This window comes from Mixophyes fleayi, chromosome 1 (assembly GCF_038048845.1).
Source record: "Mixophyes fleayi isolate aMixFle1 chromosome 1, aMixFle1.hap1, whole genome shotgun sequence".
Taxonomy (NCBI): domain Eukaryota; kingdom Metazoa; phylum Chordata; class Amphibia; order Anura; family Limnodynastidae; genus Mixophyes; species Mixophyes fleayi.
Genome location: NC_134402.1, coordinates 162042060 through 162061586, shown reverse-complemented (window position 1 = coordinate 162061586; position 19527 = coordinate 162042060). Strand labels below are relative to the sequence as shown.

The 19527-nt window shown below is 39.0% G+C and overlaps 1 protein-coding gene across 1 annotated transcript; it reads left to right on the top strand.

Annotated features, from left to right (window-relative positions):
- The first annotated feature begins 8512 nt into the window (after positions 1-8512).
- On the top strand, positions 8513-19348 carry COPS4 (COP9 signalosome subunit 4). The gene is made up of 10 exons (XM_075202784.1): positions 8513-8638; positions 11923-12002; positions 13064-13215; positions 13882-13985; positions 14092-14245; positions 15594-15744; positions 16514-16684; positions 17502-17617; positions 17760-17844; positions 19013-19348. Exons 1-10 carry the CDS (start codon positions 8565-8567, stop codon positions 19144-19146), a joined length of 1221 nt encoding a protein of 406 aa, XP_075058885.1. The 5' UTR covers positions 8513-8564; the 3' UTR covers positions 19147-19348.
- Positions 19349-19527: the final 179 nt, after the last annotated feature.

Here is a 19527-nt window from a genome sequence, read left to right as displayed (position 1 = left end):
ATATATATCTATATATAGATATATATTACATCCAGCCATCATACCTTCAAATCTTTGTGGACCGAACCAGCTTCCCAGAAGGAGATTATTGGATCGGAGTAGAGGCAGGCAGCTGTAAGTAGTTTTAACATACCGTGTATATATATATATATATATATATATATACATATATATATATATATATATATATATATATATGTATGTATACATATGTAAAGTACCTGTACTAATATTAATATATATATATATTACATCAAGCCATCATACCTTCAAATCTTTGTGGACCGAACCAGCTTCCCAGAAGGAGATTATTGGATCGGAGTAGAGGCAGGCAGCTGTAAGTAGTTTTAACATACCGTGTATATATATATATATATATATACATATATATATATATATATATATATATATGTATGTATGTATACATATGTAAAGTACCTGTACGAATATTAATATATATATATATATATTACATCCAGCCATCATACCTTCAAATCTTTGTGGACCGAACCAGCTTCCCAGAAGGAGATTATTGGATCGGAGTAGAGGCAGGCAGCTGTAAGTAGTTTTAACATACCGTGTGTGTGTATATATATATATATATATATATATATATATATATGTATGTATGTATACATATGTAAAGTACCTGTACGAATATTAATATATATATATATATATATTACATCCAGCCATCATACCTTCAAATCTTTGTGGACCGAACCAGCTTCCCAGAAGGAGATTATTGGATCGGAGTAGAGGCAGGCAGCTGTAAGTAGTTTTAACATACCGTGTGTGTGTATATATATATATATATATATATATATATATATATATATGTATGTATGTATGTATACATATGTAAAGTACCTGTACGAATATTAATATATATATATATATATATTACATCCAGCCATCATACCTTCAAATCTTTGTGGACCGAACCAGCTTCCCAGAAGGAGATTATTGGATCGGAGTAGAGGCAGGCAGCTGTAAGTAGTTTTAACATACCGTGTGTGTGTATATATATATATATATATATATATATATATATATGTATGTATGTATACATATGTAAAGTACCTGTACGAATATTAATATATATATATATATATATTACATCCAGCCATCATACCTTCAAATCTTTGTGGACCGAACCAGCTTCCCAGAAGGAGATTATTGGATCGGAGTAGAGGCAGGCAGCTGTAAGTAGTTTTAACATACCGTGTGTGTGTATATATATATATATATATATATATATATATATATATATATATATATGTATGTATGTATACATATGTAAAGTACCTGTACTAATATTAATATATATATATATATATATATTACATCCAGCCATCATACCTTCAAATCTTTGTGGACCGAACCAGCTTCCCAGAAGGAGATTATTGGATCGGAGTAGAGGCAGGCAGCTGTAAGTAGTTTTAACATACCGTGTGTGTGTATATATATATATATATATATATATATATATATATATATATATGTATGTATGTATACATATGTAAAGTACCTGTACGAATATTAATATATATATATATATATATATTACATCCAGCCATCATACCTTCAAATCTTTGTGGACCGAACCAGCTTCCCAGAAGGAGATTATTGGATCGGAGTAGAGGCAGGCAGCTGTAAGTAGTTTTAACATACCGTGTGTGTGTATATATATATATATATATATATATATATATATATATATATATATATATATATATATATATATATATATATGTATGTATGTATACATATGTAAAGTACCTGTACTAATATTAATATATATATATATATATATATTACATCCAGCCATCATACCTTCAAATCTTTGTGGACCGAACCAGCTTCCCAGAAGGAGATTATTGGATCGGAGTAGAGGCAGGCAGCTGTAAGTAGTTTTAACATACCGTGTGTATATATATATATATATATATATATATATATATATATATATATATATATATACGGTGTTTATTTCCAGTCCTTCAGAATGCCAAGGAGAGTTTTGCCGTCAGGAGCTAAAAAGCGCAAAGTTGCAAAAGAGAAGAAACAAAGTACTGATGCAGTCTTGGCGAAGATACCGAAGTTGAATTATTTCTTTGAACCGAATACCAGGACACCAGAAATACACACCGGACATTCAACAGAAACAAATGACCGGCATGATCAGGAGCTTACCAAGGCAACTTGTTCAAATTCTCTGGATGACGAATGTGAAGATAATGGACCAGAAAGTAGTCACACCAGACATTCAACAGAAACAAATGACCGGCATGATCAGGAGCTTACCAAGGCAACTTGTTCAAATTCTCTGGATGACGAATGTGAAGATAATGGACAAGAAAGTAGTCACACCAGACATTCAACAGAAACAAATGACCAACATTTTCAGAAGAGTACAGTATTTTTTGAATGTGAAGACAGTGGACCTAGTCGTTTAGAAGGCGGTGATAATGAAAGACTCCAATTTACGGAATATGGTGGACCTTCAAAGAGGAAAGGTAATGCAGAACAATGTCAAGCTCTGGATAGACTGGGAGAGTGCCAATCAACCGATCCTGCAAAGTGGTTTCCAATCAAATCTGTTTCCGTTGATTATTGGCTAAACCAAGGTTTAGAGACCTGTCAAAATAAAAGTGAATCTGACGATTATCAAAAGTCATCACGCTACTACACTCCTTCTCATGCTAAACCAAATGGACATTTCCGTTTCTTTAAAAACTCCATGTTTTATGGATGCTGGCCTAATGGTACTGTCCATCACCGAAAATGGATGTCATACAGTGCTTCAAAGGGATCAATTTACTGCCTTTATTGTACACTAATGGGAAGTAAAATGGACAAGTTTTCACATACTGATGGATTCTGTGATTGGAAAAAAGCGCAAGAGAAGATTAAAAGACACGAGGAAAGTGATGCACACCGAAACTGCATTTTGCAAGCACGGGAACGTAATGCAAAGTCAGGTCATGTTGACAGTTACTTGGAACGTCAGTTTATGGAAAGAAAACAATATTGGTGTGAAGTTCTGCGTAGAGTAGTAGCAGTTGTGAAACTTTTAGCAGAGAGAGGGTTAGCTTTTCGTGGAAGTGATGAAACTATTGGTTCAAAGTATAATGGTAATTTTCTTGGGTGCATAGAGTTAATAGCACAGTTTGACCCGTTTCTGGCAAAACATATCCAAGATTTTGGAAACAGCGGAAGAGGCAACACAGGATATCTGTCATCAACTATTGTTGAAGAGTTTATTGAAGTCATAGCAAAGCAGGTGACAAATCATATTGTCAAGGAAATGTCACTTTGCAAATATTTCTCAGTGTCGGTTGATTCAACACCAGACATAACCCATGCTGATCAGCTGAGTGTTACTGTGCGTTATGTGTTGGATGGCATACCTGTCGAGCGTTTTCTCTCTTTTTTAAGAATTCAGAGTCATAAGGCTGCAGACCTCACAAATGACTTGTTAGAATATTTAAAGTCAGAAAACATTAATATCATGGATTGTCGTGGGCAGACCTATGACAATGCCAGCAACATGGCTGGAAAATATTCTGGCATGCAAGCAAGGATAAAGGAATATAATCCACTGGCTGTGTTTGTGCCATGCACAGCACATTCCTTAAACCTTGTTGGATCAAATGCTGTTGATTGCTGTGTAGAAGCTGTAAGCTTCTTTGGGTTTCTTTCAAGTGTTTACCAATTCTTTTCTGCTTCCACCTATCGTTGGTCTGTGTTACTGAAACATCTTGGAAAGCAGGGACTCACAGTGAAGAATCTCTCCGAAACAAGATGGTCTGCTCGTGCAGATGCAACCGCTGCCTTAACCAAAGGATACAAAAACATTCAAGAAGCACTTGATAAAATTGCTGATGATAATCAACAAACTGCAACTACAAGACACGAAGCTGATACCTTGTCTCAGACAATGGATATGCTGGAAATAGCATTCATGTGTAATTTGTGGAACACCATTCTTTCACGTTTCAATACGACAAGCAAATCGCTGCAATCCACAACCATTGATCTTAAGGTTGCTATAGAATTACTAGAATCTCTAGGTCACTTTTTAGATTCGCTGCGTGAAAGTTTCGATAACTTTGAGAGGGAAGCAAAAGCAGCATGTGGTAGATCAGACTATAAAGTAACTCGTACAAGAAGGAGAAAAATCAATGTGGATAGTGTGGAGTCCGAAGAAACCGTGTTATGTTCAAGAGAAAAATTTCGAGTGGAGACGTACTTGCGTATAATTGATTGCCTCAAAATGGCATTAAATTATAGAATTGCTGCATATACAATTATATCAGATCGTTTCAGGGTTGTGCTAAGTTCTTGCAGAATGGCAGACAGAGAAATAATGGAAGAGGCTACCAAATTGGCTGAGCATTATCCACAAGATATAGACAAAGAAGTGTATCCTCAAGAAATGGTTCAATTTGTACAGTTTGCCAAAGGAAGGAGCTGTCACACACCTTCATCTCAAGCTAAGTTAATGTATGAAGAAAAGATTGAGGATGTTTTCCCCAATGTATCTGTCTCTTTGAGAATGTACCTTTGCTTAATGGTCACAAACTGCTCAGGAGAGCGTTCGTTTAGCAAATTAACTCTTATAAAAAATAAATTGAGATCAACAATGCGGGATGAGCGACTAAAGGCATTAACTCTTCTGAGCATTGAAAGTGAACTAATGCGAGGAATCTGCTTTGAAACAATTATTGAAAACTTTGCTCAAGCTAAAGCACGAAAACATAATCTTGGATAAAATAGTACTTTCCCTTCAGTCCCTTTAGTCTCAAAGTGTTTCATTTGGTTGAATGGCCGTACTTGTGGGAGGTGTTGTCTCATTTTGGTTTTGAACCCAAGTTTGTAAACTAGATGAAATTTTTATATTCACATCCTGTAGCATGTGTATGTGTGAATGGTTACCTTTCACACGTTTGCTTTATGTAATAATAGTTTATTTAAAGGTATTATTCAGTGCATATGGAGGATGAGATGGCTTCATTTCCAATGACATGCTTTTGTTTCTGTCAGATTAAGATGCCTCCCTGGTGGCTTTGTTAAAGATAGTGAACAAGCTTGAATTTGTCCCTGTTGATTTTAAGCCATGAATATTCCCCAGTGTCTTTCAAATTTGGATGGAAGTTCATCTCCTCTATGTACGTGCACGTTAAAGTGGACATCTAAATTTAAATATTTTGAAATATGGCTTACTAATACCCCTATAGACTATGTGAAATTAAATAAACATGAATAGCTCCTACAAGTCCTATGTTCAAACACTGGATAGTGCTGGTCAATAATATGATAGGTCATGAAGGGTTTGCTTACACCAGTAGACAGGCTCTGAAGAAATATCAGAGCACATGGAGTAGATGACTCAATTCCCCCTATGCGCTTGTCTTTATGAGACGAGCTGTTCTGGATGATTGAGCCCGTGGGTACCCATGCCATTGGGATTTATATGTGTAATGCACATTATATATTGTTTATCAAATATTGTATTAACAATTGTTTAATACTACAGTTGGAATCATATGTATTTTCCAGTTTCTTGTCCAGAACTGATTGTGCTTTATTTTTTGCCTTTTCTGGGCATGTTTTGCAATGTATATTTTGAATTAATATTAGTGTGTGTGGGGTGAGGGCGGAGGCATTGTATTTTGTCCTTTTTCTGTTTTTGTAAATACCAATACTTGGTGCTATATAAACAATAGTAAAAACTTAAGCTAAAAAGTGTTATTTGTTAATATGTTATCTTTAATATTTATTTTAATATTTAAAGTTCAAAAATCATCCTGAGTTATAAAAGTGCAATAACTGTGTAATAACGGAGGAAATCAGGATGTGGTGTAATACTTTTTCATGGCACTGTTTATATGTGTATGTATAGAAATATATATAATATACAAAACTTTTTTTCACTATTATGTTTGGATACATGTTAAATAAATATTCCTTTTATGATAGAATTGCTCTGATTGTCTCTTTAATATTCACCACCTACTTGTAACTCTCTCTCCTGCATGATGACACTGTGCACTTAATTCCTAGGTTCCCAAAGTGTGCGCTGCAGCGCTGGCACTTGGGTGCTGTGGCCAGGAAAAGAAAAAAAAAATAATAAAAAATTACCAATCTGTCGGCACATGGTACCCAGCATCCTTTTCCCTCCTTGCTTCTCATTGAATGTTGAGCGTGACGGCATCATGCCCGACATTCAGTGACAAGCTGCAGGAGAGAGGATTCTGGGTCCCGGGCACTGCCGAATTGGAAGAAAGACAGAAGAAAGAAGGTCAAGTATGTAAGTAATGAAATGGAGGGGAATGGTGATAGGAAACAGCAATGGAGGGGCAAAAGAGTGAAGGAGGGGCCAGTGTGTGGATGCAGAGGGGCACAGAGTGTGTGGATGCAGAGGGGCACAGAGTGTGTGGATGCAGAGAGTGTGGATGCAGAGGGGGCACAGAGAGTGAGGATGCAGAGAGTGTGGATGCAGAGGGGGCACAGAGAGTGTGGATGCAGAGGGGGCACAGAGTGTGTGGATGCAGAGAGTGTGGATGCAGAGGGGGCACAGAGAGTGTGGATGCAGAGGGGGCACAGAGAGTGTGGATGCAGAGGGGGCACAGAGTGTGTGGATGCAGAGGGGCACAGAGTGTGTGGCAATGACGCAGAGGGGCACAGAGTGTGTGGATGCAGAGGGGGCACAGAGAGTGTGGATGCAGAGGGACACAGAGTGTGTGGGTGCAGAGAGTGTGGATGCAGAGGGGCACAGAGTGTGTGGAGATGACGCAGAGGGGCACAGAGTGTGTGGATGCAGTGGGGCCCAGAGAGTGTGGATGCAGAGGGGCACAGAGTGTGTGGATGCAGTGGGGCCCAGAGAGTGTGGATGCGGAGGGGCACAGAGTGTGTGGAGCTGACGCAGAGGGGCACAGAGTGTGTGGAGCTGACGCAGAGGGGGCACAGAGTGTGTGGATGCAGAGGGGGCACAGAGTGTGTGGATGCAGAGGGGGCACAGAGTGTGTGGATGCAGAGAGGGCACAGAGAGTGTAGATGCAGAGGGACACAGAGAGTGTGGATGCAGAGGGACACAGAGTGTGTGGAGATGATGCAGGGGCACAGAGTGAGTTAGCTGTAAATTATTCTTTGACAGAAATATAATAGAAAAAACAATATAAAAGTATTCTTTTCCCTTGGATTTATGTGTATTATTTTTGCAAACAACTTACTAAGTATGTCCGTCCTGACCTAAATACTTATTACATTATTTAGACCAAACTACTTATAAAACGGGACTGATAGGTAATTATTTTGGAGGGGTGCCTTGAAATAATTATGGAGACACTAAGGATGCCGCAAACTTGAAAAGTTTGGGAACCACTGCCTTAATTTTTGATCTTAGGGGCCCCCCTGTCTGAAGTGCCCCGGGCCCCCCAAGGCCTTAATCCAGCTCTGGGCTGCGGTGCTCCTCACTGACTGACGGGCGTGACTTGATGACGTCACGCCCGACAGTCAGTGTGAATGAAGCAGAGAGGAGGAGCGCAGCTGTCAAGTGAGTATGTATTTATTTCTTTTTTTCCCTACAGCTCCCCCCACCAACGAACGAGGTGGACCCGGGCCGCGACGGATCGCATCCCCCCCGCGGAAGGAAACACACTATGAAAAATAGAAATCAACAATGATTTAACACCATTATCACAGTCCTAGCAATATTAAATTGTTTGTGAGATTAACTAGTTAATGTTTGTGCACATTGATAACTTGCATTAGATCTCTCTGATGCTTCAAATGCTTATTCATACTTGCCAACTCTCCTGGAATGTCCAGGAGACTTACGAAATTTTGGTCGGTCTCATGGACTCCCGCAACTGCCTGGCCAAAATAACGCAATTTGCGGTGAATCGCGTCATTTTGGCCCCGCTGCCCGCAACAAAACGCCATTTCAGTCGCTGGGGGCAGGGCCAAAATTACACATTTGGCAGCGCCCCTCTCCCGGACTGCTCTTGCCGAAAGTAGGCAAGTATGTGTTTATTTGATGGTGGGAACTATTTAATTTAATAGTGGGGCTATAGCATACCTATTAGTTTAGGATGGGATGATGAGACTATTAATTTAATGCTCTGCAGTTTTAATGCTATTAACTGAATGTGTGGCTGAGTTTGTGGAGAATTGCAAGACGGTGTCGCGACTCAAACACTTGCAGCACAACACCATCATAATCATACTGTTAATAGTACATACCTATATGAGATGATAATATTACATTCTGATTATATTCAATAACCTACTGAAACTTGTATATGACAGTATTACATTTCGTTATAGAGCCGCATCCACTTCCCCTAGCTCGTCTCTAGTCAGACGTTGTATGCAGTATCCAGCAGGGGGCGATGATTCCATACAGTACTCAGAGAGAACAAGAGCATCCTTGGTTGTGATCGCTTTATTTTCTGCATCGTAAAGCGCCGCGAGTACGGGGGGCGGGTTTCCGTCATCATCTGACGTTGGGTTTGTCAATTGAAGGGGCGTGTCCTGGGTTGCCGAGTAGCAGCAAGATGGCGGCGTGTGTGAGACAGGATCTGACCCAATTGATGAGCTCCAGTGGATCCCACAAGGACCTGGCCGGGAAGTGAGTGGAGGCTTTGTGTCACTGTGTTCAGACACGTAGGGCTTATGCTGATCGCTACAATCGGTTGAGCACGGATATGATGCACAGTGTGTTTATGCAGTTAGTGTTTCCTGTTGCAGTTACGATTGTGCGGTGCTCTCAGATAAAATGCGTGCATTGCTCCTAGTGTCTGCAGAGCACTGTATACATACATCTAGACTCAGAAGACTGTGTACTCAGTTGCTCAGCAGGTGGTGAAAGGCCCCCAGCGCAGGGATACTGTATTGGGGGCAACACCAGTGTAGGAAGTGCTGCTAAAAACATCCATAAAGCCTAGGTGGCCATGTCCCAGTGGGACCTTACAAGTGTTGAAACCAAGGGAATGTAAGGTCACTGGAAATACAACTCAAAACGTGAATGTTTTTTGGCTGCAATGTGTTAACTATGCAGAGTATTCCATCTTGCCCTACAGATGCAAAACATCTCTATAATTGTGTATAGGATCAGTATTAGTCCCAAAGATTGACATATATTTGCTGTTAAATACCCAAAGGTTTATTACATATGGCATTGTGATATTACATAATGAAAATCTGCCATTTACAATGAACAGCCATCATAAACTGATAACGGACATACACCATATTTTTCCCAGAGCCGTAACTAGGACTGTGCGACAGGGGCAATCGCCCAGGGTGCAAAGCTGAAGGGGGCACAATTTAGGAATATTTTAGGTTGATTTGGTTAAAATTGAGTGCTAGGGGGGCGGCATTTGTCTTTCTCGCCCCAGGCGCTAGAATTCTAAGTTACGGCTCTGATTTTTTCCTACCACATTTATGGCCTACCATTAAACCCCAACATTTAATACGTTACCCTGAAAGTATACTGAAACTGAAACTCTGTTGGACATATCCATGTCACAAATATCTGGACACCCCAGTTCTAAAGCTTTTAATGTGACTTGGGAAAAGGGTAAAATTCAGGGAGGATAATTTCCTTGTCCTTAGCTGAAGGAGCAAGTGCTGAAACAAGAGGGAGGGGAGTGGGTGTTAGTTAAGGTCTCTTGGTGTGTAAAACAAAAAGATAGAGCTTTTTATGGTAGAATCTTCAATACCTGGAAGAAGGTCCTTATGGTCCTCTACATTAAATGGCCCAGATCTCCTAAACTTGCTGAAGCAATAGCAGCTATGAATACCACATATAAGATTAGATTCCCAATCCTTGTCTCAAAAGCTTGTCATGCAGCACCCAATAGCAGATCTTTTGGGATAGAAGGGTTTGGGTTTTTTTGGAGGTTCTTATTTAGAAACTGCTTTCACACACTAAATAACCATAGAATTGGAGACCTACTGAATATTTGTACTTTTAATATAGTTAGATTGAAACCCTTCTGATATCTCACTTAAAAAATCAGAATATGCCCATGTTAAAGAAACAAACGATCAATATTTTTCTCTTAAGTCAGCCTAAATAATCTTTTCCTGACTCTTGAATGGGTAGCATTGGTAGAAGACATTTTTTGCCTTCAGACTGAACCAAGCATTTTGGTTATTCAATACAAAGAATCTCTAGAATACAGCTCAACAAATCCAGTTGCCAGGTCACCATAGTGACTAGAAAATATACCCTGGGGATTGGAGGAGCAGGCCCTGTATCTGTCCTGGCTGGAGGCATTGCAGGTCCTAGGTCCTGAAAAACTGGGTGAGAGTGATCAGACAGACTGCCAGCAAATCAGAATGAATCTATTACATTCTGATTTGCTGCCAGACTGTCATTCGTATAGTGTAATCTGGAGCTTTTAGTTTCACAACAGAGACATGATGAAACTCTCATTGTCTCCTGAGACTAAGCCTTGCACCATGGGACCAGATGCAACTACATCTATTTCTTTCAATGTTATTTTTTTTCTCTTTGTTTTTTTTTTATTGTTTGAATGTTTTGCTATGTTTTATTTTTTATTATTCTTTTAGTATTATTTATTTATAAACTGTCAACAGTTTGTGGCACTGTACAATTTTCAAGAGTTTTAGACCTTATAAAACAAGCCAATGCAAAAAGCTAAAGAGATCATGAGAGCTTACAATCTAAACAGAAGGGGCACAAGGTGAGGGCAAACAGGTTGAAAGTGTGGTGAAATGAAAGCATAAAAGAAAAGGGTGGACTAAGAGGGTACATCTTTGAAAAGATGCAACCAATTAAATGTTGTGAAACTGAGGGGACAGTCTTCGAGCCAAGTACTGTGTTCCAGACGTTATGGGGGGAATAGAGATTTTAAGAAATTGGAAAGTACGCTTAGACAAGAGTATACAAAGTGATGCACATTTTCATTGCTGTGAGCGGGGTAGTCAGACCACAGCAACAGTCCGAAAGGAAGAATTTAAAGGGTATCTCTACCCAAAAAGTATATATTATCTAATAGGGAGAGGGGTGCAGCTGTGTTTAAAATAAATAATTAGGTAAAGTACCTAACCTTAATTCTTAATATTTCTGTCTCACTCTTGGCTGTCATTGCTGGCAGTCACAGTCCTTACTGAACAGGAGCGCCTGCGCAGTATCCTGACAAGAACTAACCTCACTTGTGGCATGTGTCGGAATTCTGCACTCGGCAGCTACAGTAGTCTGGAGCTGCTGTGAATAGTGTGCTGGATCATGTCACAGGTGAGCTATATTTTGTTGGTTTACTATTATGCCGGTACTCCTGGATGGTGTCTGTCAGGTAGGTACATATTATTATTATTTTTATTTATTTTTACACAGCTGCTACACTTAATAACAATATTGTTTTTTGGGTGAAGATACCCATTAAGCAAAGAAGCTTATGGTGGAATTTGTATTCCTATTATTAGAAATGATAACATCTCAAGTTATTATGGAGGGTTTATTAGATGAATGGAAGTAAGGGAGCCAGTCAGAGAAGTCATTAAGGAAATGCTAGGTAGAACCAAGCAGGTGATGATAGAAACAGGTGAATAGAGGTATTTAACATAGACTCTAAAGGAAGAGAAGGAGAAACAACTTGGTGTGATCATAATGGAGATAGCATAGTGGTGGAGTTTGAGTTATTCTGTCCACTGGGTCTAGCAATGGGACTCCACCATGGAAAAGTACAGAAGGAGAAGAAGAGTCAGATTCGGTAGCCTGAATTAGTAATAGTGATGGACATTGAGGGAGTTTGATATAGAAGTTGTTAATAATTGTGAGTTTACCATTCTATAGGGCACATGAAAATGGAGTGCTAGCTTTAAGAAACGAGGGTTGGGGGAACCATGTCTGGGAGCAGAAACTCATTCTTTTTCATTTTGTAGATACCGTCAAATATTAGAGAAAGCTCTTCAGCTTCCTGCACCAGAACAACTTGAGGCGCTAAAAGCATTCGTTGAAGCAAGTAAGATATGTAGTGTAAAATTAAATACAGATTTGAAAAAGACTGCAGACTGCTATCTTACAATAAGCTGTACAATATATATTTTGACTTGTTTATAGACCTGGGGGTAAATATATCAAGCTTGAGAGTTTTCCAGCGAGTTTGAAGAGTGGAGATGTTGCCTATAGCAACCAATCAGATTCTAGCTGTCATTTTGTAGAATGTACTAAATAAATGATAGCTAGAATCTGATTGGTTTTTCAAACCAGCAACCGGAAAACTCCCAGCTTGATACATTTACCCCCTGGTGTTTGATGTTTTAAGCCCAGCAAACACTGTGCATGGTTCAGCAGTGGGTCCAGCTTAAGATTCATAATTTATTTAACAATGTATTCTGAAATTTTGGCGTTCAGTATGTAGGTAACCTAATTTTATCCTAGTTTTAAGAGCAGGTTTATCATTTTGACTGTAGCACTCCAAAGTTATTTGTGTATATAGAGTTCAGTCAAGAGATGGTGATAACACCACTTTTGTGAATTTGGCCTTATATATTTTAAAATTTACAGTCTCTAATTGTAAGACTGGGTACACACTACAGGTTTTTCAGCCAATAATTGGTCCAAACACTTGATAAACGACTGTTTGACCGGATATTGCATTAGTGTGTATACTTGCACATATGAGCGAAGGTTGTTCCAAAGTACCGATCGTCGTTTGATTTAAATAAAAAAATCTTGTTCAGCTATGGCACAATGTCCTTCCAATCCTGCGGTGTTCATGCACTCACGATCAGGATCTCCATAGAGTTTACAGAGTCATGATTTTTTTAGCCGATGACAGAAGAGCACAGATCTGAGGGTAAATCTTGTAAAACATGTAGTGTGTACACATGAATCAGGATGCTGATCGGGACTTTTTTTTTTTTTTTTTTCCTGTTGTTTGTATAAATGTGCTATCTAACAATTTTACCATGTGTACCCAGCCTAACATTCAAACGTTTAGTGAGTTGTGAGAAACCAATAAGAGATGTTATGCATATTTTCTTCCACTGCATGAATAATAAGATCTAGTAACATTTTCAGTGGTAAATGAGAACGTCAGCCTAGTGATATCACGACAGCTTCTCACAGACTTCTGTACGCATCTTCCAAGTCTGCCTGATGGTATTGCCAAGGAGATCTATCATTTCACCTTGGAGAAGATCCAGCCACGAGTCATTTCTTTTGAAGAGCAGGTGAGAAATACATATATGTATACGTCATTATTTCTGGATCATTGGCTGCTGGTGAATGATTTTGTTTTGTTTATGGCAGCATTATGGTGTAATTAAAAATTTTAAGTCAGAGATTCTTAAACTGTGTGTTGGTGCCCAAAACATGCATTGTTGGATCGTCAAATGTGAATATTAATCATATCTAAGAATTATAGCTTTGTGCAGGTCTCCAATTTGTTATATTAAGAATACTCTACTTAATATAAAGACAAAGAGAAGTATGTGAATTTAAATTTGAACTATGGGTTAGAAGCTAATTTACAGACATAAGAGTATGTTTACTAAACTGCGGGTTTGAAAAAGTGGAGATGTTGCCTATAGCAACCAATCAGATTCTAGCTGTCATTTTGCAGAGTGCACTAAATAAATGATAGCTAGAATCTGATTGGTTGCTATAGGCAACATCTCCACTTTTTCAAACCCGCAGTTTAGTAAATCTAGCCCATAACCTGTCTGTATTCTTCTGGCTTAGAAAAGACTCATTTTAAAGGAGACCATAAAAAAAAAATGTTTTTACGGTCCTATTTTATTCAAGTTCAGAATTTATTACTTGTTGTTGCTTGGCAAAGCCTTTAAAGTCCTGTGTGACGGGCAAACACGGAGTTGATTTTTAATGGTAATCTGCAGGTGGCATCTATTAGGCAGCACCTGGCGTCCATTTATGAGAAGGAAGACGACTGGAGGAATGCAGCTCAAGTGTTGGTTGGGATACCTTTGGAAACAGGACAAAAGTAAAGCTGTTACAAATTATATTTAATTTCTCTAATGTCTTTCAAAATAAGTGCAAAAACTTTCATGACAACGTGATTGACTGATTATTTTACTGTTTTCCTACAGACAGTACAATGTTGACTATAAACTGGAGACCTATCTGAAAATTGCCCGTCTTTACTTGGAGGACGATGACCCAGTGCAAGCAGAAGCCTACATAAATCGGGCTTCTCTACTGCAGAATGAGTCCACCAATGAGCAGCTACAGATCCACTACAAGGTGATCAGTTACCATTTCCATTGTAACTGGCATTGCTTACAGTGTGTTTTTAACACCCTAACTAATAGTAACAATATCCCTACGCTATTTTTGATTACTGTATCAAATTGTGAGCTGTTTTATATGAAATGGCTAATAGTAAAATTCACAAAAAGTACATTTAGGAATTCATGTGAATATAGAAATACCATCTCAAAGCTCATTTTGGTGAGCTTATTGGGAACTGCATGGATGAATGATAAGTAGATTGAACTTGGGAACATAACATTCAATTTCAAATATCTTAAATTCTGTCTGGTCCTTGCAACATATAGATTTGTGAATGGTACACAATGTCTGTTTATATTGGATCAACTTGAGTTTTAGGTTTAATTGTCATTTAAGTAAAAAGAGAGAATAAAAACTTTCCAGACTCTTTCAGGAGTAGGACTTCATTGATAAATGTTCCGACATTTGGCAATAATCAGTTAATTGCCTCTTTCTTCTCTTGATCCCCCGCAAAGATTGGGTCGGCTAATATGTGGCTTTCTGTGTGCACTCTGCTGCAAAAGGAACTTGAATAGTTTGGCTGCCATGTCATAATTAACCACTCCTCACCTTGACACTTTTTTTGCTCAGTCTCTTTGGATATATATGCCCTGCCTTTTAGCAGGTTGAACAATATGTTGTCCCCACCTGCACACCACACACCAGGCATGACACCAGCTAGCCAGTTTTAGTGTCCTTAAGAGATGTACCTAGACACAGTTCTCTGGAACTTTCAGATATTCCCAGTTCCACAGGTCTCCCTCCTTTTGGGCTTCTGTTCCAAAAGGGGTCTGGAGTCATACAGCGGCAGTCGCGCTTGATACTTCTAATTTTTCACAACGGTGGAGGGAAGGAATTTTTTTTTCTGTGTCTTTCTCGGCATCTCCAATGTCGACACTACTACTTCTACCCTTCACCTCCCTCCATCCTTCTGCTCTGCTCACAGATGCAGAGGACTGCTGCTAACTTCAATGCTGCCTTTCTGATCTGGGTAAATGCAAGCTCACCAGTTTCTTCACCAAGATGTTGGATTACTTGACAACTGGATCACCCATGGGTGGTGGGTCATGCACTGGAAAATGGTAGTGCATTTCCCTACCCTTTGTATTGTTGGAAATGGGCTCTGACTCCACAAATAAGGGTCGTGTTCCAAATTTCTGTTTTTTTCAGTGTAAACTTGCATAATTGACATACTGCAGAAGGAAAAACACAGAAGTATCTGACGTGGACTTTGATTCGGGGATAAATAAGACTATTTAATACTGCACAACCTGTAAAGATCAGCACAGAGCTGTACACTTAATAGTTTTCTTTTGTCTAGGTTTGCTATGCCCGTGTCCTAGACTACAGAAGAAAGTTCATTGAAGCTGCTCAGAGGTACAATGAGCTGTCGTACAAAACCATAGTGCATGAAACGGAGCGAATGGAAGCACTTAAGCATGCGTTACACTGCACCATCCTGGCTTCTGCAGGTAAAGCTTATCTGGTCCTGAATTCAAAGGATCACTAAAAATACATTTTCAAAATTATCCAGATTCCGCTTTAGCTCTGGTAAAATGTATTAACCTCCTAACAAAACTAGAGCGGTAGCCCCTATCAATTCTTTAGGGCAATCTCCTAATGCAATCTGTTAAAGTTCAAAATGCTGAGACTGCAGTCATTTGATCTGCTGTGACATCATTCCCTAAGCCAGTGTATGAATCCACCTATCCACAAAGAGAATTTTTGCAAAGCAAGTTTTCCAAGCCGCTATTATCTAGGGCTACTTTGCACACCTTGCAAGTATGTGCAAACTTTCTAGTGAACCACAGCTCATCTGCTCTGTTAAGAATTCACCATTTTACATATCAGCCTCCTGCAGACAAATGAAGGAGAGTAATGTGGACATATTTAGTTATAGGGGAATTCCACTTTATTTAAGAACTCCAACATCCCTTCTCTTTTCTTTAGTTGGTGGTCCCTTAATTAGCCGGGGCCTTAATTAGCCGTGGCCAGGGGGGGGGGGGGGGGGATGATCGCCCCTATCTGGATCCGCCACTGGCCGGGGCCCTCTGTAGTTTACCTTCTATATATTTTGTGACAAAATGATCTTACCTTTTTAATTTAACTCGCCAATGCAGTGGTTCTTTAATTACTGCAATATTTACTACACCAGTATTTGATGTTTCCTCTAACTTTGTGGTAGGCCAGCCTATTATGTGTTGTTTGGTTTGACATCCACTACACATGTTGTATTTGTAGGACAGCAACGTTCCCGAATGTTAGCAACATTGTTCAAGGATGAAAGGTGCCAGCAGCTTGCAGCTTATGGGATTCTGGAAAAGATGTATCTGGACAGAATCATTCGGGGAAACCAATTGCAGGAGTTTGCAGCTATGCTCATGCCACATCAGAAAGCAACCACTGGAGATGGTAGGACTGAATGTTTGTCAAACGTAGCATTTTTATGGAGTATTTAGCTAGGGTCAGATCTCCTCGGCCCAGAGAGTTTCAGGAGATGTTTGCTGATCTTGTAGGAGGCACTGACCTGTCTACTTGTGTAATTACGTTAATAAGGACAGGACTACTTGTGACATAGGCAGGGTCGTGAGGACGAAAATGTAGGCAAGCAAGAAGCCACAAGCTGAGAGTGTTATGGTGGAATGAGCAAAGAAATGGCACCATTTTTTTACCTAAATGTTTTATTCCTGACTATATAAACACTTCAGATGATAAACACCGGTTTCAGAGAACAGTTTTTTTCACATAAGTTAATGAGCTGTAGCCTTCTCACCTGCCATTGTCACATGTATGCCCTGCATTTCAGTGCCATGCCATGATGCCTGTGTTACCATTATCTGCCACTCTGATTATATAAATTGTAATGTTCTTTGTACTGAATAGGAAAATGACAGTGAAGACCAAATGAAACACAAATTCATTACATTACATAATATTTATATTAATGGCAGTGGTATAATGGAAAATGTGCTATAAACACGAAAAGATCAAAGCTCTTCACTATTCATATATGCCTGACTGGCTCTGTAATAATCCTCAAAACATGGGCGATCAATGGAATTCATTAAACCCTGATAATATGGGCTGTTGATCTTCATTCTGGTTTAGTGGTAATTTCTGCTAACACATGGTTGCTTATGCAGGAAATACATGCAGTAGGTATTCAATCCCATTCCAGGAATATGCCATAAGAATATACAAATGATAATACATGCTTTTACTGTTTAAGGTTCTAGTATCTTGGACAGAGCAGTGATAGAGCATAATTTGCTATCAGCAAGCAAATTGTACAACAATATCACCTTCGAGGAACTTGGAGCATTATTAGAAATTCCTGCTGCCAAGGTAAATTGTTATTCTCTTGTCATCTTTTATTTGAATGTGTGAAAGTGTTATTCCTTTCCTCGTTATTTTTTATTCTTTGTTTTGGGTTTTTTCTAAAAGTCATGGAATATACTAAACCTGTAATACCTCCTTTATTATATAGGCAGAGAAGATTGCTTCTCAGATGATCACAGAGGGGCGCATGAATGGATTCATTGATCAGATTGATGGCATTGTCCATTTTGAAAGTAAGGAGCTTAAACCTGTTTTCCTTTCATTTCCCAGTTTAGTGATCCTCTTATGTAAAACTGTGTGTATGGCTTAAACCACTATGTAACTATGGTGTCTACACTTGAATTTTCCAGCAAAGAATGATGGTCAAAGTTACTGCCTTCTGCTCAGTTAGTGTAGAAGCTGCACAATGTTCCGGATGTGTTTGTTGACATTTGTTTAAAATTGTATAGCAATGGGTTTTCTTTAAATGTAATCATATTTTCCAGTGATTTTCTCTGCAATTTTGTCAGCTGGGCTGGGTTTATAAATGTTGATCACAGTTTCTAGTGACAAAAATATAGTGTATTGAGCTTGACTGAATAAATTATCTACTATACAATGCACATCTATTCAGGAGATGCCTGGAGATTAAAGGGGTAACAAGAAAAACCCTCATTGGTTTGTTTGGGGGAAAAGGGCGTTTGTGAACAACTTGCCTTAGCGGACATCCTGTTTAATGGGGGGGTGGGATAAAAATATTATAGCGTTGGGTTTAGCAGTCTCATAATATAAACCTCAATATTTAGACGCAACATTCACAAACCATGTCTCTCATATGTCAGATGACCCCCGATTGCTTGCATGCAGGTAGTAGGTGGCAGCAGTTCTTGTCAGTTCATTAATTGTGTAGAAATAGGGATCCGATACTGGCACATTAAATATTTCAATATCCTTTCACAATGACACATTTTAACATCCACTATAAGCAACTGCAGAAATGAGCCCATATATTACAACGCTTTGGCTAGTGAAACAACTTGTACGTGACTAAAGAGAGACTGGAAACCTCTAGGGTTTTGTTATTGAACGAAAGTATTAGCTACTGGCAGCACCAAAGGACTGGTAATGTTACTATTAGTATATTAGGCGTATTAGTCTTTTCTAAGATTGCACATTTCTTCCATGAAACAGTCACCTGTGCTGAATGTATTTAATAGGATCAAATGTACTTTCAAGCATGAGAACTAAAATGTATTCAGCCCAGTAAACCTTTGATTGGACAACAGAGCAGAATGTCACCTAGATATGTGAAAGTTACTGCCATCACACATTGATGCAGATCTCGAGCCATAGTGAACTTTTTATTGAAGTTTGCTATATAAGCCTATCTCAACTCCTGGTTTTGGTTTTCTCTTTCCTCAGCTCGTGAAGCTTTACCTACATGGGACAAACAGATCCAGTCATTATGTTTCCAAGTGAATAACCTACTAGAAAAGATCAGTCAGACAGCACCAGAGTGGACGGCACAAGCCATGGAGGCTCAGATGGCACAGTGAAGAATCTGTCATCATCCTGCTGGAGGACTGCAGCATTTCCTGTGTGATAACAATGCACTTCATTGGATACCATAGAAAATTCTATGAACGTTTTACTTCAATCTCAATGCTGCACGGGGGTGAACATTTCTAAGTAGAACAAGCAAGCAGTATTTATAGGAAATGCTCCTCAATTAAATAAAAGTACTGTGTTTGTTCAGCCTGCCATGGGATTTTTTTTTTTGTAAACTTATCCTTACTGTATAGTTATCCAGGCTTGTGTAAAACAATTACCTGTTTAGTGTACAGAGAGAGAGACTACTTGTAGCAGACAGCAAAGGGGTAATTCACCCCCTCCTGCACAGCCAGGACAGGAAAATAAGACACCTGGGAAGATGTATC

What these genes read in the sequence shown, in the direction of transcription:
- COPS4 (XM_075202784.1), top strand. Translation starts at nt 8,565, where the DNA reads ATGGCGGCGTGTGTGAGACAGGATCTGACCCAATTGATGAGCTCCAGT. An exon ending in AGCTACAGATCCACTACAAG is followed by an intron (nt 14,246 to 15,593) that starts GTGATCAGTTAC and finishes TCTTTTGTCTAG; the next exon opens with GTTTGCTATGCCCGTGTCCT. An exon ending in TAGAAATTCCTGCTGCCAAG is followed by an intron (nt 17,618 to 17,759) that starts GTAAATTGTTAT and finishes TTTATTATATAG; the next exon opens with GCAGAGAAGATTGCTTCTCA.